The following is a 27,927-nucleotide window of genomic DNA, read 5'->3' as shown; positions in this document are numbered from 1 at the left end:
TCTTTCCATTTGACTTTCCTAGCGAAATTCCCGAAATTTTCGGTTGAATGGTTAACTTTTCGGAAATTCATCAATTTCCTCATTTTCTGGAAATTTAATTCCGCATTCGTCCCCGTTTGGATCCATGACCTCTCGAGTGTAACAACCGCGAAAAACTGGTTCCAATTTGTGGTGGTGTAAACATGGCGGCCATCAAGCACAATTTGCAGAGGGATCTGTTTAAACCAAGCGAAGAGCGACTTTACGCTGTCGTAAGTGTAACAAAGGCAGGAAAAAAGAAGAAAGCAAGCTTCCTCTGTGTTGCAGGTATGAATTCAGTTTAAACCCGGTCAGCCAATTCTTAGTACTGGTGCGTTCTTCCGTGTTTACATCCGCAGGCTCGATCAGGTCTCTCAAATTAAAAGCGAACTCTAGATCTATGGAATACATGGCAAAATAGCCGTTAAAAGAATTCATAAATACATATGCGTGTTTATTGTGAATGGAGTTAATTTTTCGTAGGAGCTAACTTTTGAAAATTAACCTAGAGAAGCGTAATACTAAGCTTATAAGCATTGTACTAACTGCATGTAGTTGGAATGAACACAAGCATTCTCTCCCCTGGGGTTAAGACTGAGGGCGGGAGAGGTTAACACAGGCACGGTGCCATGGGTTAGGGCAAATTCAAGTTATGCAGTTATTTGGGCAAGTCACAGACATATTGCTGGGCCATGAGAGATGTGGCAAGGTGTTTTTGTTAAGGTATCCAGATTCAAATCCCCTGACCTGGAATCGATGATGCTGATGCTGCTGCTGATGATAATGATGATGATGATGATGATTATAATAAATGCATTGAAATTTGTGTGGAATGTGTCTTGACCAATCATATACAAGATCTTGAGACCACGAAACCAGACACAATGAACAATTTTTCGTCCATTATAAAATACACCCTCGAGCCCTATGGTAAATGTGTCTCATAGGAATTTAGATAATTCAATTGGTACTCCTTTTTCTTTGAAAATCAAGTACACCATGAAGAATAAAACATATATTTTAAACTTTTGAATTTTTTTTACTGATGTTTGTCTAGTGACTACAGTAAAGCCAGAGACAGTGTCTGTTTATCAAGTAAAAAAGACTGAGAAAGATACTTACAAGAAGAGAACTAACTGGAGGCTGAAAGATCTCAGACTCATTGATGGCAGAGATGAAACTAATGTAAGAACTTCAAAAAAACAATTTGGCTTCTTGCAATGATTCATAACACGAGCTATGTTTCATAATTTATTATTGGCACTTTATTGTTATAGAATATTTTCTGCTGGGTTTATTACATGTACATTGAATTAAAACCTCTGTGATACAGACACCAAAGGTGTCGGTATCATGGAGGTGTTGGTTTTTTAGAGAAAGAGTTAGAAATATAATCAATTCTGGTTTTTCTGAGACCAAGTGAGCTGACCTTGACTGTAGTTCCGTCCAAAGAATTTTCATTGCCTAGCAATTCCTAAAAATATCACAAAATAATTTGACAAGAATCTCAGTCGTACAGTACACTGTATATCTATAGTTATCTGTTTTCATTTTGGCTGCTTTCAGTCTGCAAAGCCTTAATAGGCGTGGTTTAGAAATCATTATGAATTAATGAATTTTATTTGTTAATTGCACAACTGTATGCACTTCCTTTATGAACTTTAGGCAACTTCTAACATTTGGAAAATGACCACACTGTTATAACTATAATAATAAAAGTATACTATTTTCATTGATATAATTGCGCTGAATTGGCCACGCATGCTACATTATTTAGAGCACTTTTCCACTAGAGACCCTTGTAATACCCATGGGTATTGAGCATAATATTTATACGCCCTTTGCACTTAGCTTGTGATCTTCTCTTATGCATTCAAGCCCCGAGAGGTCTGTTCAGAGTTCCCTTTTTTGCCCCACCCACTTCTCCTCGGCAACAGAAATTTCTATCCTGCTGCACTTCTTTACATGTGCAGAAGTTGTTTTCGTCCATATCTTAGTACAGTATCCTTGCATGTGCCATAGAGGTACAGCATAACAATGAAAATTATTCTACTATAGAATTAAGTGTTCATTAAAACTTGCTATTTAAGCATATGTTTTGTCAGGCAATCAGTTTGTTGATGTTCAATACTTTTGTACCTCTTGTAGGAAAATCCAGAATTTCATCTTCATTTTGACAAGACGTACAAGTGGGTGGCAAGCAGTGTTCAAGACAAAAACAATTTCATAACTGCACTCATAAAGGTATTGATTAATTCACTCCTTATTCCTTCATTTAGTTTTATTTTCAGAAGTAACAATTCTAGAAATAGACCATATTCTTATTCTCGGTATTGGACTGGAACTAGCTTGCAACTGAGGCTAATGCGGGGAGACTGTCTTTCAAACGCAAATAGCATTTATCCCTTTTTAATGATATTCCCCTCGCATGAGCCTTCATTACAAGCTAGGTCCAGTACAAATACCAAGAATACAATTTAATATGGTCTATTGAAACATAACAATGTGATTAAATTAAACACTCAATCGCAGCATTGTCACAATATTTGGAAGTAGCTGTTTTTATTGTAAGTTGCTCTAGTAGATGCAGATTTTGCAATCTAAGATACCCCTGGAAAATACAAGTTTCACGTTCATTTATGAATGAAAAATAGCTTAGTAGTTAGAGATGCCAACCAAGATCGTGAAGTAGAATGGCATATTTTTGACAACCCTGTTTATACTGGGTGTAAGATCAAGTTGTACACAATTTAAACCCCTTTTTAAAAGTCAGGTGTATTTCAGATAAGAACATGCTATGATCTGTACTTGATATTGCTGTGTATTTCTCTCTGTCAAAATCTAGTTTCAGCGTATACTCTACTGTCGATAGATCCTTGTTTTTTATAGAGGACAATGTAACACCTCTAAATGATGTACATTCAATGTCACTCAAGAAATATCCTCATACTGTATGTCTAGTAATATATATGTACAGTGTAGACTATTCTATACTCTAGTTATGCAATGCTTTTGGGTGGGATACTATGGAATATCCCACAAGTCTCATGAATTTTCTTTGTATAAACACAAGCCTTTAGGCGACTGTGTATACCAAGAAAATACAAGTGACAAATGAGATGTTCCATGTTATACCATGAGAGAGCGTTGCATAACTATTTTATACCATGCCATAGAAGATACAGTGGCCAACACAATCGATGCAACATATGCGCAGCGCATGATGGGAAGGTTGGGTGTAATTCCATTCAGTAATATACAATTGCTTTCCTGTTTTGATTGGCTGTATTTGCTATTAATGGCATTTTAATTTATAATGTGCACTTCCAGGAAATATCCATACTCCCCCCACAGAAGGGATTGGAATTTCCTGGGGGGTGGGGGATTCTGAAAGACCAAACAATTTAAAGAAATGTATGAAGCTTAACTGGAATTTCCAGAGGGGTGGGGGAAGGTGTTAGAAAAATCCCTTCCTTGAGGGAGGTATGGACATTTTCTGGAACTACACAATTTATTAAAATATTTTGCTAAATTGCACACACTTTGAGCCAGGAATGTGGTTAATGTATACTTATATTTGATGGTTATCCTTATTAAGTTGGTTGAGAGGCACATAACACAGAGGAAACCAACTTTAGTGAATGTTGGTGTGATTGAAGGTATGTACAGAAATGTATTGTAAGTGATTCAATCTTGTGATAGACTCACATGTAACCTCAACTACTTCTTGGTCCATAAGTAGCAAAAAAAGAACTCGGCCAATACCCAGCCTCCTTCTTCGCAAGCTTGGTGAATAACCTGTATGTCTAAAAGGGAGGGAATTTATTTGGTAGGGAGGGGTTCTTTTTTTGAGACATGATGTTCTTTATATTGGAATGGGGAGTTTGTTTTCCTTTTGACATAGTGTATACATCTAAATGCATTGTTTGAAGAATTGTATGCCTTCTCATGGTAGGGCTGTGCTCTAGAAGCACGTGGTTGCCATAGGCAACTAACTTTTTCCTTTGAGCGACTGGAAAAACTTAATTTTTTCATATAAGCGTAAGTTCTTGGCACCCAGGATTTCATGGTTAGGAACCTTTGGGCTCCTTGTAATTTTTCATACACCACAGCCTTGCAGTGAAATCATAGTTGAGATTACAATTGTTGTGTATCGCTGGCTGGGTTGATGTAAGCAATAAACTAGGGTTGTTGTCAGTTGGTGTACTCTGATGGTACCATTGATGGTATTATTTGAAACAGAATAGGGTAACAATGGCCAAAGGGTATGCAAAGGAGGTGAACTTACATTAGAGAAGGGGTACTTATTGGGTGCAGCACACAACCTTGAACCATTATGATCATAATTATGTACAAGTTTAACTTGTAATTTTTTCCATTCAGGTGTTATTCATGGTGGAGAGAGTAGCAGAGTACAGCAACATACAGATGACGGAGCTGAAGGTAGGTGACTGCTCATTCAAATGTCTACTTTGTAATTTTTCCTACAAAACGACACTTCTATTAGCACACACCTATAACTTGGGCACTCTTTCCTTGAGGATGCCCAGCAAAAATCTGCTCTAAGGGTCACATTCCTAGAGAGGAAGCCTCTCTCAGAGGCCATTCAATCCTCACATGGGACACCCACCTTGAAGATCACCTGAGCAACACTTCCCTTAAGAAACATTACCTGCAGTGCATTAGACAGTTTGTCTACATGTTGAGAAAAAGTGTGGCTTCTCCTATAATGGGACACCTCCTATAAGGGTATGACATGTAAGAGGGCTACGTCCATTAGCGAAGAATATGAGAACACTTCCATTATGGACCCCCTTCACCTCCAAGAAAAGGCATGGTGCTTATCAATTTTTGGTTAGTATGTTGTTTTTACCATTGATTTACAGTGTACCTGTTCCTAAACATAGGTGAAGACTACCAGGAGCTGACACAGCGAGAGGAGAAGGATCTAGAGTACATGATATCACAGACAGAGAATGCCATCAGCAATATTGAAGCATTTACTGAGCAGCTTTCCAAGGACCTATCAGTTTTGGATGGGGTAATACATGAAATCAAAAATATTGATTTGAACAATCTTTACTAATTTAAACAGTCTTTAGTTAGCAACTAGAAAAATGGACATGTGACTATCTGAACATTAGGTTAACTAATGCGACAGTTTATCAAGTGGCTTGGGAGATGTCTTATTCCAACTCATTTGTCTGTCAATGGAAAGATCTTCTGCTTTAACTGCGCAACTATGTGCAATGATATCCACTTTTAATAGGTGCAATATATTTAATATATACTCCCAAAACTGAATATGTTGTTCAGAGAATATCCATACCTCCCTCGAGCTCACAGAAGGGATTTTTTAAGACCCCCACCCCTCTGGAAATTCCAATTAAGCTTCATACAATTCTCTAATTTTTTTGGTCTTACAGACCCCCCTTCCACCCCCAACCCCAGGAAATTCCAATCCCTTCTGTCAGGGAGTATAGATATATTCCGGAACTGCATGACAATCTACTAAATTTGACTATTATTATCCCTCGGGTACATATTTGATGTACTGACAAAGAAAAATGTCTGAATGATTTCTACAGGCTAATATACATTCCATCATGGATGCTGAACCTCAAGTAGAGTCACTGATGCAGCTTTTAAATGATGCTTTAAACGAACTTGATAACTTGGATACACGGCTGACAGGCTATGACAATCTTCTAAGAGTAAGTTGAACTGAAGTAAGTTATCAAAACGTAGTAAATATTATGTTGTTGAAACGCCTGCCATTGTGCAAGGCATTTCTCTTTTGATGATCTCTGCTGACGTTGATATCAATAAACAATAGCCTCCATTTGGTGCAAAAATATGTTCGCATATTTGTCCTGGGACATTATCTGTTCCAAGAAGTGAACAGTTTTCTGAGAGTGTAGCTCGAGGAAAACTGTGAGCTTTGAGGAACAGATAATGTCTAAGGACAAATTAATATCCAAGCATTATTTTTGAGCCAAATGGAGGCTATTGTGTTTATAACCCTTCAAATGGTTTTTGCAACACACGCAGTTTTGAAAAGTGGAGATACAGATATTTCAAGTGGAGATACAGATATTTTACAGTTTTAGCTGGGGCATATTCAGCCACGCAATGCCTTTAGACCAATCATGCATGAACAAAAATATTGATAGATTATAATGAACATTAGTATTCTAATAATATTAGAAAATCTGCGAATCTGATTGGTTCTCTCATCATTTTCTCAGTATTTGCTGATAGGCAACAACCGGGTGCATGCACTGGTCTTGAAGCTGAAAAATTGTTTTTAATTTTAGGCTTGAAAATGCACAGAATTGAAGGTTTTGTGCTGTAATCCTTTTGAGTGTCTACTAAAACAATTAGACCACTCGCCTTCGTTTTCTATGAGTGATGGTAAACTAGCAAATTGAAAACTCAGGCTCGTAGTCTTATTGTTGAATATTATATTTTATATTAGGAAGTGCGAGCTCAGATGGAACAGATGGAGGACAAGGATAAGCACATGGTAACAGAGAGCAGGAATCGTAAGAAGCTGCTGGAGGAGGTGGAAACCTTAGTGGTCAGTGGATATTCCTATTGCGTATTCAAGAGTTATTTCATCGCTAATCAGTAATGTTTAGCATCATTTTGAGAATAGCCAAAGCAAAAAAGTGAACTAACAACCAGAAGTTTCATTAAGGGCTGGGCACCGGGCAAATTTACCAGTTTTGAGGACAATTTTTCCTGTCTGGTTTGACGGTTTAGAGGAAAGTTTTTCTTATATTAGAGGTTCAGTTCCAATAGTTTCGCCTTTCTGTAAAAACCAGTTGCCCTCTTGTTGAAAACGTCAAATGAAACCCCTGAACAACAAATCCCGGAAAGAAATCATAATGATTGTTACTTGAGCTAACTGTCAACGGTGTAAGAATTTAGCTCCCCTTTCTCAAGGATTGTCCTTCTCCAAGCTCGTTCCTCGGGTCTTCGTTCCTTTCTGCGCAAGCTTGACGAAACAAGCGACTCTCAAGAGTTTCTTTACAGGCTTGACTTCTATTGGTTTTAAAAACAATGGAATTGAGCGAAAGTAAAACATTAGTGACTCGATTGAGTCACCTGTTTGTCAGCTGGGCATACATTTCCCGTTCATTTCCCGACCACTGGCCAAGAAGAACGAAGACTGTGGTTATAAAGTTGATCCTTCACACACTAGTAATTGCTGTTTGCCACCAACTGATTGTTACTACACTTTATCTTGCAGCACTATTTAGATGTTCCTGAACGTAACATCGTGGCTCTCCAAGAAGCTGACCTCTCTAAAGGAATGGGGCTGAAAGAGTGTACCCATGCCGCTTTTGCTGTACTGCATGCTCTGCAAACTGAACTCAGTCCGGGTAAATGTTGCTTTTATTAGTAAACAGGTTTCCGTTGTCTTTGTGGTTTCCCAAAAGATTAAACTCTGAAACGGTGAAAGAATGAACAGCCAAACGAGCACAAAGCAAACGAAAGCCCGGCCGAACAGAAAGACAGCTGAAAGTACAGAAACAACCGTGCTATGAACCGTCTTTTGAAAATCAAAACATGACATTATTTTTCACCACATTTCCCGCCTTTTCGTCTCAGGTAGTTGCGAGAACTGAAGTCGCTTGAGCTGTCCATGCATCACGCGAATAACATCCTCGGATGAACTAAGTACCATGTCTAAAATTAACTTAAGAGGGATTACCTTGGGTAGAACGCCTATATGGGGGATTCACTCTCTTACCTTGATTTTCTCTTGCCGTTCCGTAAAAGCTATCACCCCATTGAGCCCCTCTTATCTACTATATAGAAAACTATGGAATATGGACACGATTGTTGACACTTTGTTTACCGGAAGAAAGTTCTTCATTTTGAAGGTTTGACTGAGATGAGAGCAGTCAAGGAACAGAGAGAAAAGTTCTGGAAGCTTAGCAGTGATTTTGCTCAGCGTCTGAAGTCACATCTTATTGACATCTTTCAGCGTCACGTAAGTTCTATATCCCACTGTGTTGGTGTTCATAGTAGGCCATATTCGTATTCTCGATATTGGACTGAAACTACATTCAGGGACAAAAATGTCGAGACATTTTTGCAAATCGGACGTTTTCGAACTGATCAAAGAAACACCTTTTTCGTCAATAGCCACCCCCACCGCCCAATGTTGAAACGGGCTTTGGCAACGCTGTCACGTGGTTTCAACACTGGTACGAGGGGAATGAGGCGAGATAAGAGAAGTGTAAGTAGGATAAATTACACTTGAAGGTAGAAAGTTTGTTTTCGGGTAGTGTCGCTACTACTCTCGTCCCTGATTATAGCTTGCAGGGACTCTTTTCAAATGCAAATGACATTAATCTCTTTTTAATGATATTCCTCCGCCTGAGCCTTCTCTGCAAGCTACTTCCAGTCCAGTACCGGAACACGAATATGGTCTGCTAAATGATGACGCTTATTACTGACGGAAAGTCCATGGCAATCCAAGCTCGTTCAGTCTCAGCTGAAAACAGTTAAAAAATATATATATATATCAGAATTAATAATGAATTTTGACGATTGAACGATTGGGAGCTGAAAACTTTTTTTTGGTGTCGCTTGCTTGCAAGCTTACAGTTTACGAGTGGGTCAGATTTACTTCAATGCAGTTTCCGACTAGAATGAAAAGATAACTGCACAAAAGTATGAGGCAAACTGAAACCCTTGCCTCAGTAATTTTTGTTTTTGTTTTTGTTTTTGTTTTTGTTTTTGTTTTTGTTTTTGTTTTTGTTTTTTTGAAGGGGGAAATACAACAATGCTATATACCTAGGAAAAGAATTTAACCATGGACATTGCCTCAGTCATAATTTTGTTCTGGCTATGGTCCTGAAAATCAAGTCCATAAGCTACGAATGTCATTTGCAGGAATTACCATGAATTGACATTTAGCACCAGGGTTTTTGTGTTAACGACAATCCACAAACGGCAGTTTCAGGTCAGGCGTTTGACGTTTGTGGCCTCCACCGTTTTAGCTATACGAAAGCATGAAATAATTATTTCACTTGAAGAGGCCGCCATGCATATTGAATTTCGGGACAACAACAGTGCTTGATTCTCAAATAGCAACAAAAAGACCTATTTTCACTCGTTCGCTCAAACTTACACCTAAACATGTATTAAAAAGACTGGTTTACATAACCCTCTTATCGGTACGTGGCATAGACAGAAATTCAGGATAAAAAACGCAGAGGTAAATCACTTACGTGAAAACCTACTTCGCGGCGTTGAAACTCCAAACGTGACCGCAGCCCTTGGTCACGTGACTTCTAGCGGTTTCTGCTGAAAACCGTGATGCTAAATGTCACTATTGTCTTTACAGGGCACTGATATGGAGACCGTGGTACAGCACTCCAGTGAACTGTGTATACCAAAGCATCTGTCCTGTCACAATGACCTTGCTCCATTCTCGGATCTTATGAAGTGGCTCAAAGAAGTGGACCAGACGGTGTTTCTCGAGCTTTGCCAGGTGCTTGTACAATGCCATTTACCCTCAGATTTAGCTTGCGTGGCCGGCCAGATATCCATTGTAACCTCTAACGAGGCTACAACAAATCGCACGTGTACACGCGTTGAAATATGCTGCGAGGACAGACGTGCTCAGGTCTTCGATATCCTCGGAATGGAAGGATTTACGTTTTCTCACAGATAACGTAGTACTCGAAGATCTGAATTCAATGTAAAAAAATAGAATGTAAAATGCAATGTTTTCTTACTCTGCCCTTTGAAAACCAAAGAAAAGACAGAGAGAAACCTTAGCTCAAAATTCAGACAAAAAGGTTGGGACACGAAGCAAGCTCTCCTCTCCCCCCTCCCCCCCCCCCCCCCCCCCCACTTGCTATGTTGATAATCAGGTGATTTTTTTCCCTTTTTGTTAAAAAAGACGCGACATTTTCCAACATTGATTAGGGGGGATGGGGGATTCGTAATCCAGCTCAACTGTCCCAACTATTTTTGTCGGGGATTTTAGATCTAAAAACCTAGAACTAATAATCGAAAAATTAACATGGGGGATATCGAAAAAGAGCTTTTTTAAATTGCATTATAAATGTGATCTGGTGCTCTCCGGAGCCCTTACATGTACATGGCGCGAAAATGAACATTTTCATTCCTGCATGGTCTCAACATGGAAGCCCAGAATCTTCCAAAAACTCAACACTAATATTTCTGAATGTACATCACATTGTTAGGCCTACACTCAGTCTCTGAGCAAAGTATATGAAAAGGAGCTGAGGGATTTCTTTGAAGCTGCAAAACAGAGGGCTTTGACTAAAGGAGTTCGCCGTAAGTGGTTCTTTATATTTCAGAGCCAAGTTTCGCTTTGCTTGTTCTTATTGCAGTTCTCTAATCTTCCCTTGAATAACCAGTCAACATGTGAGTCAATTTTCTCCAATTCTAACCGTGATGTTTGTGGGATTCCTTAGCTTACACCGCGTTCAAGATGACAGGCTCCTCATCTGCCGTCAACCGTGATGACCCGAGAGCGAGCCCTCGTCCCAGCCCCCGCATAAAGACCGGCTCATTCAGGAAAGGAAAGGGAGAGCCCGTCGAGAGAAAGGACACTGATTCTATTGGTTCAGATACAAGATCTCGATCAGGCTCCATGAGTTCAGTGGATTCATCTGACCAGCTGCAGGAGGGCAGAGGAAAATTTGAAAAGGTTTCTTTACTTGGATTCGTTGACACTCAGTGTTTCCTAAGGAAAGGAAATCTGACAATATGATAGGTTTTCTCATTGCTGCAACAGTGTGAAATCCGAAAACTTAAAAGGTTATCCTGTTGTTGTCTTTTCGCTCACAGAGCACAATCACGATCACAATCGCGCACGTCACGAGTCACTCTTAAAGCAGCTCAGTCGCGGTATTTTGAGTTATTTTGGCCACAAACAAAATTACATTTAAATATTGAAGGAAACCTGAAAATAATAGCTTACTAGGATAGAAAAACACCAAAGAGATAATAATAAACCATAAAGGAACAAGGATGGTTAAGGATGGAGAAGATTGACACGGATTAAAAACTTTTTCAAGATGCGCAAATCGTGACGAAGCTCCTTTACTGCAGTTCTTCAGAGTGTCCACTAAAACACACGGACGTCTCGCGCTCCTTTCAGCGAATAGTCAGCTCGACTGCGAGTTTGTAATGTAGTTTTAATTAGATCTTGTTGCTTGTTTTTCTTTCCTTGATCGGTATTACAATAAGGCACAAACACGGACGACAGATGTGTAAACGCATACACTTTTTTGTACAGTTTGCTCTTATTCCTTCTTCACTTTAGTAACTTATAATTTGTTCTCATCAGGTGTTCGATATTCTTCTTTTGGAGTTAGAGCCAGTTTGCACAGCTGAGCAGGAATTTGTGCAAAAGTTTTTCGACTTTACTTTAGACGAACCCGAGGTGTGTGTTTGTGGGCATATTGTGGACTGTATTCAATTTGTATTCTTTGACTTTGGATGTCATCTGTTCTTTGGTTTCCTTAAAGGAGCTAAGTCAGGGTTTCTTTTAATATTTTTGGCCGTGTTAAAAGGAAATCTGAAAATAGCCGTTAACTAAGATAGAAAAACACCAAAGAGATACTAATAAACCATAGAGGAACCTGGGTGGTTAAGGATGGAGAAGATTAACACGGATTACAAACGACGAACTTGAGAAATTTAGGCTAAGCTTTTCACGATGCACAAGCTGTGACGTAGCTCCTTTAAATATGTGAGAATTCTTTGATACATGTAGGTGAAGTGCTTCGTCGTGTCAATTCTGTACGGACGTTATTTTTCACTTCCTCTGTCTTCATTTGGTGTTTCTTCTTCCTTTGTTTTAGCCCTCAGATTCAACGAATATGGACTCGTCTGATGGAGCCATGTTTAGCAAAGCATCATCGCCAAAGCCTACTGACTGCACGTAAGCATAGCAACGAGCATAAATGGCATTAACAACAATTTCACTCCTGTTAAACTCAACATTTTACTGCGGCTATGCTACAAATATTTCACCCATAAGTTGGTATTCTTTGTTTTAAACTACTGTAATGTTCTTTTCGTTTTAGGGACGTGAAAGAGAGAACACCATTGAACGAAGAAGTCAGGTAATCAACGTTGTGTAGTACTATATAGAACATCCTTCTCTGAAAGACTCTATACTCTATTGCCCTTTATTCTGTAAAGCCTTCAGCCAGTATTTCTAGAGTGGAATAAGCTACAGTTTCAACCATTCACAGAAGTGTTCGCACCGTCCAGCAGTCAGAAATTCAGGTCGCGTTCACACTACACCGGAGGAATTTGAAAACGGTGGTTTCTCTCTGAAAACGCATCAAATGTTTCCCGTCCACTCTACGCCGGAGAAATTTGAAAACGCAACAATCACCGGTCATTTTGGATTTGCGTTTGAGGATAACTCAGCGGCAGGGAAATCACATGGTTATCGCAACGTTATCGTTTACGAAAAGCTCCGTTTTCAAAATGTTTTCAGTCCACATTAAGACGCGAAACCGACGTTTTCAAATTCCACTGGTTTGAAGAGCGTTTTCGAAGTGCTCCGTTTTCGTGACAGATTAGTGTGGACGGTAGGCCCAACCGTAGAAATGAAGCTGCATTTTCAAATTTCTCCAGCTGAATGTTGACGGGGCCTAAGCAGTTCAGCTGAGCTGACTTCGGTCAGAATACCAATTAGAGGACTGAAGTCATCTTTGCATGCTAGGTACAATATTACCTTAAATCGAAAAAAAACTCAAAATAATTATTGACTATAGCACTTAAACACCAACCAAAACTGTTCTGCAGTATTTATCCGTCACCGATGTGTCTTTTTTTTTCAGTCTTCAACTTGGCAATTCTTAGGTTTGAAAGGGTTATAAATGAGAAAATTAACTTTCAGTTAACTGTTACTCCTCCAGAAAAAGAAAACAGCGGATCAATAAAAACCGAGAAGACATGAAGTATGTTGAGTACATTAAACCACAGCACTGCCGCTTATAGGTTAAAAGTAAACTGAGTGTTAAACATTGGCTATCACCTATATCACCTAAGCATAAAATATAAACATGGCACCGGACAATGTTAAATCGAATTTGTAATCGTTAAAGCGTTCGTGTAGCCAGTCTGCCAAAGTTTAAATTGTAAAACGAATAAATTCTGAGTAAAGTCTTAAATTGCACGATAAAATAAATCACGTAAAACTATGTCTAGTGTAATATGCACGCTTTAAAACTAGCACTGTTAGAGCGGTTTTCAGTTAAGTGTCAAAGTAATTAGACGATTACTTTGGTTTTGCTTTTGGTTTTGCTTTTGGTTTTACTACAGTTTGAGATTGGCTGAGTAGTCCAATTGGTAAATAATTGGTTTGGTTTCGGTTTTACGACACTCAATTGAGAACCGTCCTGGCATGTCAATGGCAATGCGATTAATACTTGAGAGCTAAATATCAGAGCTCTTTCACAGTCTCAACTTTTTGATAAATCTTCCGATTGAAAAAGACTCCAAAGACATCTGAAGAGAAGCAAAAAAGAGGGGGCGCGCGAGGACTGGTGAGCATCACACCTCGCGCGTCCCGTCTTACCAGTATTCATTCCCAGTCTCTTCGCGACGTAAAATGTGAACAAAAGTGATTGGTTTGAAAACTTCCACATCGAGCTCCTACGCAGACCTCCTATGCTCGTCACGTAATCTTCCTCGAAGATTGCGTGACGAGCCCAAAGGAGGTTAACTTCGAGATGTTCTCCGAAACTTTTATGTGTTTTCCTCAGCTGAAACTGTGAGCGAGCTCTTTAAAATTCACTGCCTTCGTTGTGTCTGAAATTTTCTCCTTGCTCCTTATTTTCTCTCTAGGAAAGTCATGCAGGGATTGTTTAGTGTGTTGGAGACTGAGTTACACAGCTACATCCACTTTGCTGATAGACTTGATAACTTGTAAGTACACTTGATTCACTTATAATTAAGGATATTAGGATATCACCTCAAAACAGTCCTAAAGGAGTCCTAAAAAGCTTTTTTTTTCTTAATGCATGTATTCTTTGCATTGTGGTAAAGTTTTATGTTGATTCTTGGATGAAATATCTGAGCCTTTCTAGCTTTCACCGCCTGAGGGATTCCGTAACTCATGACAATGTCTTTAAACCATACGAGGTAAAAATAAGACATTTCACTTTGATGCTACTGAGAATTTGCGTCCAAAAGAGGAAATACAGGAGAAAATCGTGGCTGGGACAAGTGACATTTTACTACTACAATAAGATAGTTTAAGAGACCGTAGCACATGTGCTTTAATCTTGTGTTAACGGTTTTTTTTTTCATTGTGTTACAGTAACACCATGTATATGCTGGTGAAGATCGGTCATTTCGTCATTACAACCCAGCTCTCTGGCTCGCCTGTTTCGTTCCTCAGTCAACAGCTTGGAAACTGCCTCATTTCTGTGAAGAGGCTCTTTGACAAGTTTATAGTGAGTCGCTGATGTGCAAAGCCCCACACTACCCTCCACCACTTCCACTCCACACAATAGTAACTACAGCTTACGAAATATTGCAGAAATCTTTTTTGCATTGTAATAAACCAAAACTTGGTTTTCAAAAATCAATCCTGGTACTTGTCTTCTTCGTGGAGGTGCAGTGGCCTCATGGTTAGCTCGCTCGACTCTGGATCGAGCGGTCCTGGTTCGAACCCTAGCCGGGGACATTGTGTTGGGCAAGACACTAAACGTTACAATGTCTCTCTCCACCCGGGCGTATAAATGGGTGCCGGCGAATTTAATGCTTTGGCGTAACCCTTCGATGGACTAGCATCCCATCCAGGGGGGAGTAGAAATATTCCTAGGTTTTTCGTGTTACAGAATAAGCTCCGGCCTGATGGGCCACTTGGTTCGTAAGCAGACTTTTATTCCTACTCGTCTTCTTTGAGTTATATTCATAACTGTCAGATGGCGTTGGATTTTACAGCTTACTTATTGATTTAAAAATGTATTGTTTACCCAAGACTGGTACAAAAAGTTTCGTTTGATCTTTCCTACAGTCGAACATGAAGAAACAAATTGAGGAAACGAAGATCCAAAAGACAAAGAAATGTGGAATTTTACCTTTCGTGACCAAGTTCGAGGTAAACTGAAAAGAGTGAGTCTTATATTTTCGATTTGTTCTAAGTTACAACGAGTTATACTCTTACCTTCCCCTTAGGAATTTGCAGGCATTTCAGAAAGCGTGTTCAAGAACTCAGATCGTCGTACTGACCTCGACAAGGCTTATCACCATCTTATACGAGTGTTGTTTGAGAACATAGAACGAATGGCTGACGAACATCAAAAGACACCGCGCGCGGTGATCATGATGGGTAAGTCTGCTGGGGACGGGACGGTGGGGCTTTCTTGTGCCTGCACTGCCTCCGTAGTGTACAGTAAAAACCCGCATAAAAGAACAAGTGGATTAAGAACACTCAAGCTGAAATTTGGTCAAAAAAGTGCCGTATACATAAGAACACATTCAGCCTGAAAGATGAAAATTGTTCTTATATAAAAAAATTGGCTGCCAGTTAGATTAGAATAACCTACTAGAGTGCAATACTGAGTACAGTACTGAGTGGATCAATATATGTACTATACATTAATTAATTAAAAAGTTGTGCTTGCACTTTGATTTCTTCTGTTGGTAGTCTATGCAGTATTTCATTTTTAGAAACGATTTTAAGAACACCTTACGAACATTTTCAGGCTGATTTTGCAGAAAACACCCGATATATAAGAACAAAATCAGCCTGAACCCCCAAAACATGTGTTCTTTAATGCGGGTTTTCACTGTATTTATTTTTTTTATATCTCTCAGTTAGTGCGCGCGCTGTGATTGGTCAATTTAATCGGCCGTACTCTTATGTACGGCCCGCTAAAACTTAAAGCTATTTTTGTTGCCAAAATGTTTCGTGATTTATTACCAAGTTTTCTTAACTTTTTTAGCAAGTAAAAGTTTAAAACTTTCTTTTACTTCTGAAATTGTGTATTAAAATCTGATAACGTCTTAAGAGTCACTTAACAACGATTTCAAATTGACTCGTTTTGCTTGCGAGGTGCGTCAGGAATTTGAAGCCGTTCCGCGTGAATAGAAATCGTTCCCGAACCCGTCAAACACATAGTAGAGATATAATAAATATCTTACTAACCTCGGTCCGTAACTCACAGGACGGCCCTCGAACTCGGTTAGTTAGAGGTATCTACCATCTCTCTGTATAGAAGAGTGATTTTCTCAATTTCTTATTGGCTAAGACTAATCTCATTTGTTTTTTTCGCAGAAAACTGTCATCATTTGTTTAGTAAGTATTGAGCTGTACAAGAAGAACTGAACTCTTTTCCTACTACATGCATACATACATACTTTATTGCAGCTCCCTACAAGGGTTTTTCAGTCACATTACTACTTATAACTTATAACTAACTTACTTATAGAACTACTCATAACTATACGAATGAGCACAACAACTTCTACAATTCACATAATGGTCTGAAAAACATAAAAACATGAAAGAGGCGAGCAACGCGCGGGAAATGTAAGAAAATTGGAAATTGGATGCAAAGCAAATTTAATCGAATCAAATCAAATCAAATCACGCAACCTGATTGGTTAGCTCCCTTTGCGCAAGTTTTGTGACCCAATGAGCATAAGCTAAATCAGTGACGTAGAGACTGATGTCACTTCACGCGCTTTTTTTGTGACTTTTCTCAGGGGTTTTGACGCGACTAAAAATTGTTTGCTTGGAGAACGAGAAGAGGGAAGCAAAGAAGAAGTACAACGACAGCCAAAAGATGTACGTGAAGGAAATGCTTGGAAGACCCATGGAGAAACTAAATGTAAGGATATACAGACAGGCTTTGTGGAGATGAAATGTAGACGGATGATATTATCTCGTCTTCATTTGCATGCTCTAATGCCCCGTCCACACTACGCCGTTGGAATTTGAAAACGGAGGTTTCACTCCGTCCACATTACGCCGGAGGAATGTAAAAACGCATCAATCACCGGTCATTTTAGATTTGTGTTTGAGGAAAACTGGGGCAGGGAAATCACGTGATTATCGTGACGTCATCGTTTTCGAAAAGTTTCGTTTTCAACATTTTTCTCGTTCACACAAAAACGAAAAGCCGGCGTTTTCAAATTCCTTCTGTTAGAAGAGCGTTTTCGAAAAGCTCCGTTTTGGTGACGGATTAGTGTGGACGGTAGGCCTAGCCGTAGAAATAAAGCTGCGTTTTTAAATTCCTCCGGCGTAGTGTGGACGGGACCTAAGAGTGCCTTAGAATGGATTTGTGTGTCTACGAGTTTTAACTTTTGCCTTATTAATTAAGTCTTTTGTGGCGATTTGGAAAAAAAAAAAACGTTTTCGAGAACAGCTAAAAACGTAAGAAGAGCCCAAGTGTGCAGTTGTGGTACGGTGTCTGCAGGAAATTGAGAAACGTATCCAACAAAAGGGCAATCTTACACATTCTAAAAAGATCAATGATCGTACAAGAAATATTGCCAAAGAAAGCGAAAGGTGAACTTGAAAAATCCAGGCTAAATATTTCGAGCTGCGCCGTCCGCGGTTGTCGCGCTTTTAATGACTATACTCTTGGTGTTGCAGATCTTTTTTGAGGGAGTCCAGGAGTGCATCGCAGCTGGAGTCAAGGAGGATGAAGTTGGATATCAGTTGGCATTTAGCAAACAGGAACTGAGAAAGTGTATCAAGGAGTACCCAGCGAAAGAACTTAAGAAAGGATTGGAACAGTTGTACAAAAAAGTGGAAAAGCATTTGTGCGAGGAGGAAAACTTGCTCCAGGTACTAAGAGAGCTGCATCGTTAATCTGTTGAGTCTTCTCGCGCTTTTTATGACAGTTCTATTTCCTTTGAGAGTGGTACACGGGGGGACATGTACCATTTCTGGCCTGTTATCTTTGAAGGGCTCCCACAGATGCTTTGGAGAAGCACACAGTATGCTCAGGGCTAATCAGTCAGGTTATTTCATCGTTAATACATCGGTCTTTCATATCTTCTGGTCGATTTGGGAGGCAACTGTATTCGCATGGGACATACCAAGCCTGCGTTGAGGCTAGTGTCGTTTATGTTCGGTTTGCGTAAACATGTAATGGCAAGTAGTATTTCTACTCTCTGTGGTTAGGATGCTAGTTCATCACAGGGTTATCCCTTCCTCCCTAGCATTTAATTCGCCAGAAAGCGAGGCGAAGAAAAAGTCCTGTGAGAGTTGTAACGTACCCAAGAACACGACACAGTGGGCCTGGGCATGGCTCGAGCCCAGACCACTTGAGTCAGAGTCCAGTGCTCTAACCATTAGGCCAGTACGCCTACCACAATGTAGCAAGTGTAACCTCGTTCCCAGGTTTTTTTTCTTTTCTAAGGGAAAAGCCCGGGGAACTAGTGGAGACGTGCAGTTTCCCTTGCTCTTTATTTCAGTGAACTATTGTTAACCAGAGTTAAATGTGAATGTTTTATCCGATCAGGTTGTGTGGCACTCCATGCAGGAAGAATTTATTCAGCAATACAAACACTTTGAAGATCTTATTCAGCGCTGTTATCCTGGTTCCATGATTAATCTTGAAGTGACCATCAATGACATTCTGTCGTACTTCTCTAGCATTGCTCAAAGTCACTGAGCATTGAAACGGTTTTAGTCTTGACTTGTATTTGTAAAGACGGCTAAGATTAAATGAGGAGTTGTGTCGCTCTAAGATATCTGGGTCGAGTACGTGACGTTTTGGCGGGAACAGCGCTGCTTGCCAACCCTTACCAAAATGAACTCACAACTTAAAAAGGTTGTGCAAGTCTAGATTAGCGATCTATATGGAAAATAAAATCTAAAGGATCATTGCTGCTTGACAAGAGATGACTATTAAAAATATATGTATATATCATGTGAAAAAAAGTGTGGAGCATTAGCAACGGAATGGAAAATAAAATCCCGCCCGGGAACTTATTTGCTTTTATTTTTGTAAAAATAATCAACGGCTTTATCTGTTAAGTGCCAGATCGGTTACAGAGGCCAGAATTTGTTTAATTTTCCTGTTTGTTTTACTAAATCACTAAACAGCCCGATGTTGTCGCACTCAGCGCTTTTTGGACCCGTCACGCAGTCGTTCCTTCCTTATAAGGGGTGAAAAGATTGCGTGACTAGCCAGAAGAACATCTTTGCATGGTTTTACATCAGTGCACAAGTATGTTGAGGTTTATATTTCAGCTTTATTTTCCTCTTTTTCAGGTAAAATCATTAGCTTCAGACAGACTTGTCGATGTTTAGGTACCAAGATTAACGAGAATTACAAATATATGTACTTAATTTACGATTAGAATGTAATAAATAAAAGATATGTTACAGAGGCCTAGTTTAATACCCAGATTTATTTAGACTCTGCCCCAATCTCTTAGGCTGGAAAACTCGGTAGCCACGTTCGACCGCCATCTTAAATTCCCGGGGGGACTCCCATATAAAAAAGACGGGGGTGCTCGTCGGAAAGTTTGAAAAGAACCCCTAAGAGGTACCAAGATCCTGTTCTGTGGGAGTGGCTTAAATATTTTTCACCCCTAAGAGGTTCCAATTCTGAAAAAACACATTATCTCCTGACATAATTTTTTTTTTTTTGGCTCAATACCCTAAAAGGAACCTCGAACGCGTGCAACCCTTTGAGGTAACCCCTAAAAGGTGAGTAGAGCACCCTTATCCTTTTTATATTGGAGTCCACCCTCCCCAACCCCTCGGTCTTAAATTATTGATATAAAAGACAATAAAAGCGCTTTTTTTTTCTCTCATTTGCGTTGCAATATAACCTAACCGGGCTATTTTGCAGATTCAGCCCGAAACATGCCTCTCATCAACGTTAGATTTCATTGTAATGTAAATGATGAAAACTAACCGTGAGAAGGGCTATTGCGAGCATTTGTTGTATATCATTTATGTAGATTAGAAACAAGAGTCCTGTAAAATGCACCAGTAACAGTGCGATTCCGCGAAGAGCGCAGTGCGTGAATTATGCTGTTACGCAATAGCACGTGGCCTTAAGGGTCACGCAAGACATTCCAGTGTCACACTGACTAGGATTAAGAAAGAAACATTTAAATAAGTTGTCTTACACTTTTCATATCGTTTTGTGTAGTTTCTAAAAAAAAATTACATAGCGCCGTTTGCTAGAGGTTGCACCTTTTGACTACACGTAAGACAACTGTGTTTAATTAATGTTTTTTTTTTTTTTTGTAACCTGGTCAGTGTGACACTGGAATTGCATAAGAACAAAATTTATGCATTGTACTCTTCTCGGCATTGCACTGTTACAGCATTCGATCAGTATCTGTGAGGGGTCTATCAGTTTGAAAATGAATCCTTGTCATTCGATTTACATACTGCACGGTATAGAAATTGCTATGTTCAGTTCAGTTGGGTTGAGGTCATATACACTGCGCACAGTGCTGACCAGAATCTGTACGTATTGTACATGTATTGTTCTATTCATCAATGGATCTAGATTTGCATGGTATTAGAGCCATTGTTATCGTTCAAATCTCGATCTGTCCTCCCTCATCAATTGTTTGCTTTGTCTTTCACTGTGTTAATGCAGCAAGCAGAACAACCAGACTAGCTAGTAGGTACAGCTGAAATTTTGTGCAAAAAGACTCGCTTTAATGTTACCTTTGATTAAGAGATGCGTCGAGTCGGCTGGAAAAGGACTTTGTAAAGTTTATGTGTGTAGAAACCAACACAGTTCTGCTGCCGCATTACTTGCTGTGAAATGCCTGGAGTGGCAGCCAGCCGAGTTTGACGGAATAGAGGTGAATTTGGACCAGCTGGGAGGAAACTATAGCATTGATAAATTTTCTTTTAGGTTGAAAGGTGAGTCAACTTTACCACTGCATTAGTTTTCTAATGTTGAAGATAACATTTCAACATTTTAAGGGTTACGTTCGCCAGTGAAAATTTATAACTTTCATATAGCACGACAAAGGGCGGCAAAGGGCGTCTAATCAGGCGATATGTAAATTCACATCTTCACTATTGCGTGCGTTTTCTTAAAGTATTGAGTTGTACAAAAGGAACTAAACTCTTTTCTTTATTCTGGGACAATTGAAAAAACATAAACACGAAAGAGGCGCGCAACTCGCGGGTTCAATGCAAAAAAATTGAAAATTGGATCTTTGCGGGAAATTGGTTGGCGCGTGGCTTAGTGGTTAGAGCGGTCGATTTGTAATCCGGAAGTCCAGGGTTCAAAGCCTCCTCTCTGCCACAAACTTAAGAAGTAGTTGAGTGCTTCGGTTTGGAGCCTAGTGGATTTTTTATCCTACTCAGGAAGGTGTTGTCAAAGTTGTCAAAGTTGTGATTGGTTTGATGCCACCGCCCTCCTAAATCATCATTTATTGAACCGGAAGAACGTGGATCGTTTGGTATTCTTGGCTTGCATTGTCACGCAGTAAAAACTATAACTCGAAAACCATTCAGTGGATTAAGTCAAGCAATTGTGATGTTATAGGAGATTGATAAAGAAGACACTTCTCCAAGTTTTAAGGCTGTGCGTTTTCCTAAACTTCAGATATTCGTCGAAACATTTTGCACAAATTTACAGAGCCCAGTATGGAGCCGCCATGTTGGTGTACCTCCGTGGTACACCAACATGGCGGCCTGAAAATAGTGTAAACATGAGCAACTTACTTTGGCTATCTAGGAGACTGATTATCTGTACTGAACAAACAAGCGTTTACATAAGCAGTTTTCCTAATACTTTAACTTCTGAATAGGCCAAAAATCCCGAGATAAGTATATACTTTTCGAAAACGCATTCCTAGCTTTATGCATGTCACGCACGCCATAATTCTGAAATTCAAAATGCGCTGGTTTCCAGACGAAGCAAGCTACTGGGCTGAAAAGTTGTACACAGATATAACTATAGCACACTTTATGCCTGATGAGGATAGAAACGGTGGTGTCTCTTTAGTTTTGGATTTTAGAACATGATGACGTCAAGTGCAAGCGATTTTTTCTTTCAAGTTCAAAATGCAAATAAGATCATCTAATAGAAATCAGGAAACTAACTTTTGGTACGTAGAGGGCAGCAAAGACAGTAGAGGTGGGACAAAGTCCTGTTTACGAGTGTATGCTTTTAATTTTATCCATAATTTGCCCTTCAAGTCGCGTCTGGCTTCATAGCGTACACTTAAAGCACGTCACGCACTCATCACGCGTGACGCGATGTACTTTTCATAACTTACAAGAGACAGGTGCATTTTATCTCCGTTTGCTTTGTTGTCCAGAAAGCATTCTTTATTGGAAGGAAGGCAGAAAAACGTCTGCATGGATGAAAGTACCAATTGCCCAGAGCCATTTGATACCGGTGGCATTTGATCATGGCTTCATTTATCATCACGCTGTCAGTGATTATGCCATGCTGTTAAAATGGCTCCCACAATTCGAGGAAAGTAGAGTGCCACCTTTCGCTACTCACCAAGTTGGAGTCGCAGGTATAACTTTTACTTTATCATATTTCTTCAAAGCTATCAAATCTACCGGAGCGATAGGGTCATCGAAATTTGGCATCCCGTACATAAGTGCTTGAAACAGCTCAGATCACAAACATATATCACACAGCTTGGGGATCTCAATGGGGCTGGGTCACCTTTGACGGTTGACGGTCAAAAAAATATATACTGTACCTTTCTAACGGTTGGCGTTTAAATTTTCAGCTGCTTAACGGTTAAATTTCCGTGATATAACGAGTATACGGAGAAAATTTCGTTGACGAATTGGACCTTGATCGATGTTTACCGTTGTGTGGGATCATGAGGCGTCATGGATAAACAAGTCCAGGTTTGAATGCAGAAGAATGCACATATCTATTCAAAAGTGCAAATTTATGTAGTTGGTGTTAAAGGTGAACTGAGTAGTAGCGCGTTGGTGAAGACAGTGACCTGCTTTTAAAATGTATGATGCCATTACTATTTAATTAAGGCGCGGGTTTAGCGACTGTAAGTGTAGATCTGTCCGGGAAGCCTTTTTGATTGACGCCTGAGTTGGCATACATTTCTTGATCTTCATATTTCCATGCTTTGTAACGGATTCTCATGAAAATTCGTATATTTGTTAAATTAGGCATGCGGTTTTAGTTTCTATGAAAAATACGAAAAAAATTGTTGACATGGCGTAACAAAGTCGAAGTGGTGAGATTCTCGTTGCCGTCGTCGTCGTTGTTTGCTTAAGTTCTCTAATTTCCCAGTTAACTCTGTCACCCTTCATCTTCTTGATTTTTACCGTGTGTTTTTTTTTTTTCTTACGCGATATGTTGATTATTTTCAGGTGTTGTCCTCAACAGTAAAACAAGTGAGGTGTTGGTAGTTCAGGACAAATATACGGTAAGTGCACACAAAACGTGTGGTTAAATATACATTGGCAAATCAGCGTAACGATCTCTGTATCTAATAATAATAATAATAATAATAATAATAATAATAATAATAATAATCACTTTATATAAGTGTCGATGTATTTAGCACTAATGTGCTAATTGGGGACACTGTAAATAAACAAACAAATATTTCAAATATAACATAAACAATTAAGAATCCCAACTGGTGGGAGGCTGACCAGTTGGCTTTTTACACAACGCGGTCGAGGAGTTGAACTCGGGGCTACCGAGAACAAATCCAGATAGCGGTAGGGCGGAGGATTTGAACCAGGGACCTCCAGATTTCAAATCCAGCGCCCTAAACCACTCGGCCACGCCGCCTCCCAAAATTAAAGCTCTCTGCGCGGCATATAGGTGTATCATTATAGGGGTCCATCATAGGAAACAACTTGCTTACACAATCGACGCTAAGAGCTCGAATTTCTGTCGTACTTGAAATATTGCAATTACTGCAATTCAGAACTGACGTTTTTGCGCGTTTTTTTGTTTTGACTATTGCAAGGAGCTTCTTACTTTCAGTCCCCGTCCACACTATGCCAGAAAAATTTGAAAACGGAGCTTCGTTTCGTTTTTGAATTCCTCCGGCGCAGTGTGGACGGAAAACATTTGATGCGTTTGCAAAGTGAAACCTCCACTTTTCAAATTCCTCCGGTGTAGTGTGGACGAGGCCTCGTACTTTAATTGGTTTTGCTATTGCTTAGCTCTGTGATATGATTGGTTTATAAATTACTGCAGCATGCTTCAGCCAATCAAAGTGAGCATTAAATTATCGGCCAGTTTTCCAAAACCAAATCGACACCAATCGTCACTTGTGAGCGTTTTTGCCAGCCGTGCACCGTATTGTAGGGCGCCTTCCATTCAACCGAAACGTTTTCGGAATTTCCTGCTGAATGGTTCGCGTTTCGGATTATTAGTGAGTGTCGGATTTTCTAGGAACTTTTGTAAGAAATTTCCGTTCCGTTTGTGCCCGTTTCAAAAGTTCAAGAAGTTTCGGTAGTATAGAAAGTGCCACCTCAGTGGTTTTGTTTTGAGCTCTGATGACTGTTGTATAGCGTTCATTTTCCTTTGATAAGACTGACTCAGAAGACGAGTTTACTTTTGGTTTGTTTTTACTACAGTCATCATTCGAAAACCGCCCTACCTAGTAAAACGCTTAGTACAAATAAATAAATTACAATATTACAAAAATCCTCGGAGGAAGGCGAGAACCAACAACAAAGTCAACCCATATATGACACCGGGTGGGGCCATATTGGTGGGAGGTAAGCGCTCTCACCACAGCACCATCCCTGCTCCACAGGTTTTGGTGATTAGTTTGGTGATGATAATATTAGCATTGCTCTTAACATTGCAGTATAAAGTTGGACAAACAAGGAGACCTAAAATGTGGAAATTTCCTGGAGGACTTTCAAATGAACAGGAAAATTTTGGTGAGTTATTCACGAAAGATATATTTAGCTCTTATTAACCGAGCTGGAGGTCTGTATGGGAGAATCTTGACCGAGGTCGTGAGTACAGACCGAACGCAGTGAGGTCTGTACACACGACCGAGGTCAAGATTCTCCCATACAGACCGACTTAGCTCGGTTAATAAGATGTTTATTATATGGCAAAGAAGAAAACTTTAATTCGTTTAATGTAACTGGTTTGCGGACAGTTTGCTTGCGAACGGCGATGAGCTTAACTTAAACCTGCCGAAATTTGCTCGTTCTCTTTACTTGTTTGTTTTGTCATCAGGCTTTTTGGCAGTGCCATAAATGATTGAGAAGAAAATAAAAGAAAATGGTGAACATTTCTGTAGTTTAGTTTGCTACTTTGTCAACGCAAAATGAAACCGGTCTAGCTAGATGCCGATCTAGATGGGAAAATCTAGACCGCGGTCAATATCGATTTCAGCCAATCATATTCGTGAATTCGGTAGTTCCCAGTCTTTGTGAGACGCAGCCATATAATAAAACATAATATTTAAAATTGAATTTATGAGACCTCAATTGAAAAGAAACACAGCGACAGATATTTTTGGACTTCTTCAGTTTTGGCCTCCATATTCAAATCACCTTTTTTGCAATTGTTTACGTTTTATAAACCTGGGCCTGTAGGAAGTTGGGAATTTCACAAGAGAGTCAGCCTTACCTCTTTTAATTTATTTTTTAACAATAAGCGGCTTTAGCCTCTTTAGAATTACTCAACTCGTTGTGCAATTACTGATGATTACTGATGAAGTTCTCGTTTGTAATATATTCTTTTTCCTTGACATGTTTAGAGGAAACAGCCGTTCGTGAAGTAGGGGAAGAAACTGGCGTCCAAGCAGGTAGTGTGTTTTAAGAAGCTCATATCACTCATTCCTAACTGGAAAACAGAGAATTTGTTTTCAAATAAAAAATTGATTAAATCTCATGACTTTCCATGCCGCCCTTAGGTGTAAGAAATTTTAATCTCAAATCATTTCAAATCATATGGTTCACAGCCTCTTTACACATTCTCAGGCCTTGAATATAACAGCTGTACTTTATATTTTGCTCTCTTTAGATTACACAAAACAAAATCTTCACAAAATAAAGAGCATATATGATTTTAAGTTTGTCTTAACCCTTTTATGTTGGAAATTAAACAAAACGCTAGTTCCAATGACTTAGTTGTTAGAATAAAATCAGCCAATCAGAACGCTTCACCGTCTTTAATGTTGCCAGTCGAATATCTTCTGCGTATTGGACCGGGTAAAGTTTTCATAGCTGACGTCTTTCAATCATGAAGTCATGAAATAAATCTCTTACTGACCTAGCTCGCACGTGACCGCGCACTGGTACAATACTGCTTAACAAATTAACGGTCTCGGACTTTTTTGCGTACTGGGCGAAACTTAAAGCTGACACTCTTTCAGTGCTGCTCGCAGAGCATTTATTAGGCATTAGTATAAATCTACTTGCGTTCTTCCCCGAATGCGGTTCTCTTACCGGCTAATATACGCTACTCGCTATATATTCTTTTGTAGCAAGAGTCCATGGCCTATGGATCATGGGCTCCTGGTTGTAAGTAGTGAGTAGCCTGACACGGTGTACATGTGCGGTTGTTAACAAAACGGGCGACGCTTAATTCTTTGCATTTTCGAAGTGTCAGCGAAGAGCTAAAGTTTTGAAAGAATAGTACACAATTAGATTATTGGCTCGCGACTTCTATGCGAGCTCATAATCAAACTGTTAATTCTTCATCACTGTAAAATGAGCGATCAGTTTTTTTTTTTAAATCCTAGATTTCAGATCTGTCTTAATGTTCAGGCAGCAACACCAAATGAGGAATGACTTTGATAAGTCTGACATCTACATTGTGTGTAGATTGGAGCCACTGAGCTCTGCGATCAACCACTGCGAAGAAGAGACTGACAAGTGTGAGTGGATGAAACTAGCAACTCTCCTTACCCACCCAGAGGTCGGTCCATTGACGAAGCTTGTAGGAAGGTTGGCTGCCCATGGATTAAAGAACGGATTTGAAAATGTCGATATGGTACAAAACAGAATGAGGTCTTGGATAAATCCTGAACAGACGATCTCTCTTTATCACAGATATCTGCCCAACTAACAAATTAAAACTGTTAATTTCATTCATCTTTAGTAACAATAAAACTGATAAGCATCTTGATAACTAATTTAGAAATCATTTTGAAGAGATTCAAAATGGCGTTTGGTAATAGAAAAGTTATTAAAATAAAATGTCTTACTACTTATACACCTGTTCTATTTTTCCCAGCAGTTACTGATACTTAGCAAGAGATTATGATCCTATTCTCGTGTATTTAATCAACACTGATCTCGAAATTGATTCGTCCCCCAGTTTACGTTTGCTAACGCTACCAGTTGTGAAATTTTGAAAATCAGCCTCGTTTTCATGCTGATAGATCTCGTGACCCTACCTAAGGTATCAGGTACGTGTGGTTTCCACGGCGTTTCATCTTTTCAAGGTTCAATTGTGTCTGCTTTACATTTACGAAATAGAAAACATATACATGTACCGTGTTTCTATCGAGTTTTAATATAAATCTACTAGCATTCTATCACAAATGGCGTTCTCTGATTAGCTACGCTATTCACTATCTATTCTGTTGTAGATAGTGAGTAGCTTAGCAGCGTGCGCTTGTTAACGAACTGGCCTTCAGGCGAGTGTTTCCACAGTTTTTTCTAGGTCTCCCAAACTTTCACTTCATTTGTTATTTCTAGGTCTCCCAAACTTTCACTTCATTTGTTAATGAAGTGAACAACAAAATTTGATCGCTTAAGTTTGACTGATGTCGGAATTTATTATGATTTGATTCTTTAGATTTTTAGTTCTCTGCGCTGATAGGTCTTTCTAGTTTTATACGATCAATTATTGTACATTTTTTAGTTTTAATTTTTAGAATATACTTGGGCCGTGGATTACCTGTAAACTAGCTGATTAGCTTTGGGTAACTCCACGTTAAATAAAGTATCGTATCGTA

General features: G+C 39.4%; 2 protein-coding genes across 5 annotated transcripts; both read left to right on the top strand.

Moving 5' to 3' along the window:
• The first annotated feature begins 138 nt into the window (after positions 1 to 138).
• Positions 139 to 19,392, top strand: LOC110047106 (exocyst complex component 1-like). Of its 2 annotated transcripts, XM_089273081.1 has the most exons (25): positions 139 to 306; positions 1,076 to 1,203; positions 2,167 to 2,262; positions 3,617 to 3,677; positions 4,402 to 4,461; positions 4,926 to 5,059; positions 5,607 to 5,732; positions 6,497 to 6,598; positions 7,274 to 7,406; positions 7,911 to 8,020; positions 9,383 to 9,529; positions 10,251 to 10,344; positions 10,485 to 10,720; positions 11,363 to 11,458; positions 11,880 to 11,959; positions 12,105 to 12,143; positions 12,951 to 12,992; positions 13,882 to 13,962; positions 14,357 to 14,492; positions 15,059 to 15,142; positions 15,220 to 15,373; positions 16,322 to 16,342; positions 16,753 to 16,877; positions 17,645 to 17,839; positions 18,519 to 19,392. In XM_089273081.1, exons 1-25 carry the CDS (start codon positions 183 to 185, stop codon positions 18,669 to 18,671), a joined length of 2,757 nt encoding a protein of 918 aa, XP_089129207.1. In that variant the 5' UTR covers positions 139 to 182; the 3' UTR covers positions 18,672 to 19,392. The 2 variants fall into 2 exon arrangements, with proteins under 2 accessions (XP_089129207.1, XP_089129208.1); XM_089273082.1 differs by lacking the exon at positions 12,951 to 12,992.
• Positions 19,393 to 20,242: 850 nt separating this feature from the next.
• LOC149104106 (nucleoside diphosphate-linked moiety X motif 6-like) lies at positions 20,243 to 27,927 on the top strand. 3 transcript variants are annotated; one of them, XM_089273083.1, is made up of 6 exons: positions 20,243 to 20,896; positions 22,309 to 22,515; positions 23,348 to 23,403; positions 24,811 to 24,886; positions 25,720 to 25,767; positions 26,707 to 27,927. In XM_089273083.1, exons 1-6 carry the CDS (start codon positions 20,689 to 20,691, stop codon positions 27,030 to 27,032), a joined length of 921 nt encoding a protein of 306 aa, XP_089129209.1. In that variant the 5' UTR covers positions 20,243 to 20,688; the 3' UTR covers positions 27,033 to 27,927. The 3 variants fall into 3 exon arrangements, with proteins under 3 accessions (XP_089129209.1, XP_089129211.1, XP_089129210.1); XM_089273085.1 differs by lacking the exon at positions 22,309 to 22,515; XM_089273084.1 differs by lacking the exon at positions 25,720 to 25,767.

Source organism: Orbicella faveolata, unplaced genomic scaffold, assembly GCF_042242905.1.
Source record: "Orbicella faveolata isolate gen_17 unplaced genomic scaffold, um_ofav_v1 contig_35, whole genome shotgun sequence".
Taxonomy (NCBI): domain Eukaryota; kingdom Metazoa; phylum Cnidaria; class Anthozoa; order Scleractinia; family Merulinidae; genus Orbicella; species Orbicella faveolata.
The sequence above is the reverse complement of the archived record's forward strand: the minus strand, read 5'-3'. Positions and strand labels throughout refer to the sequence as shown.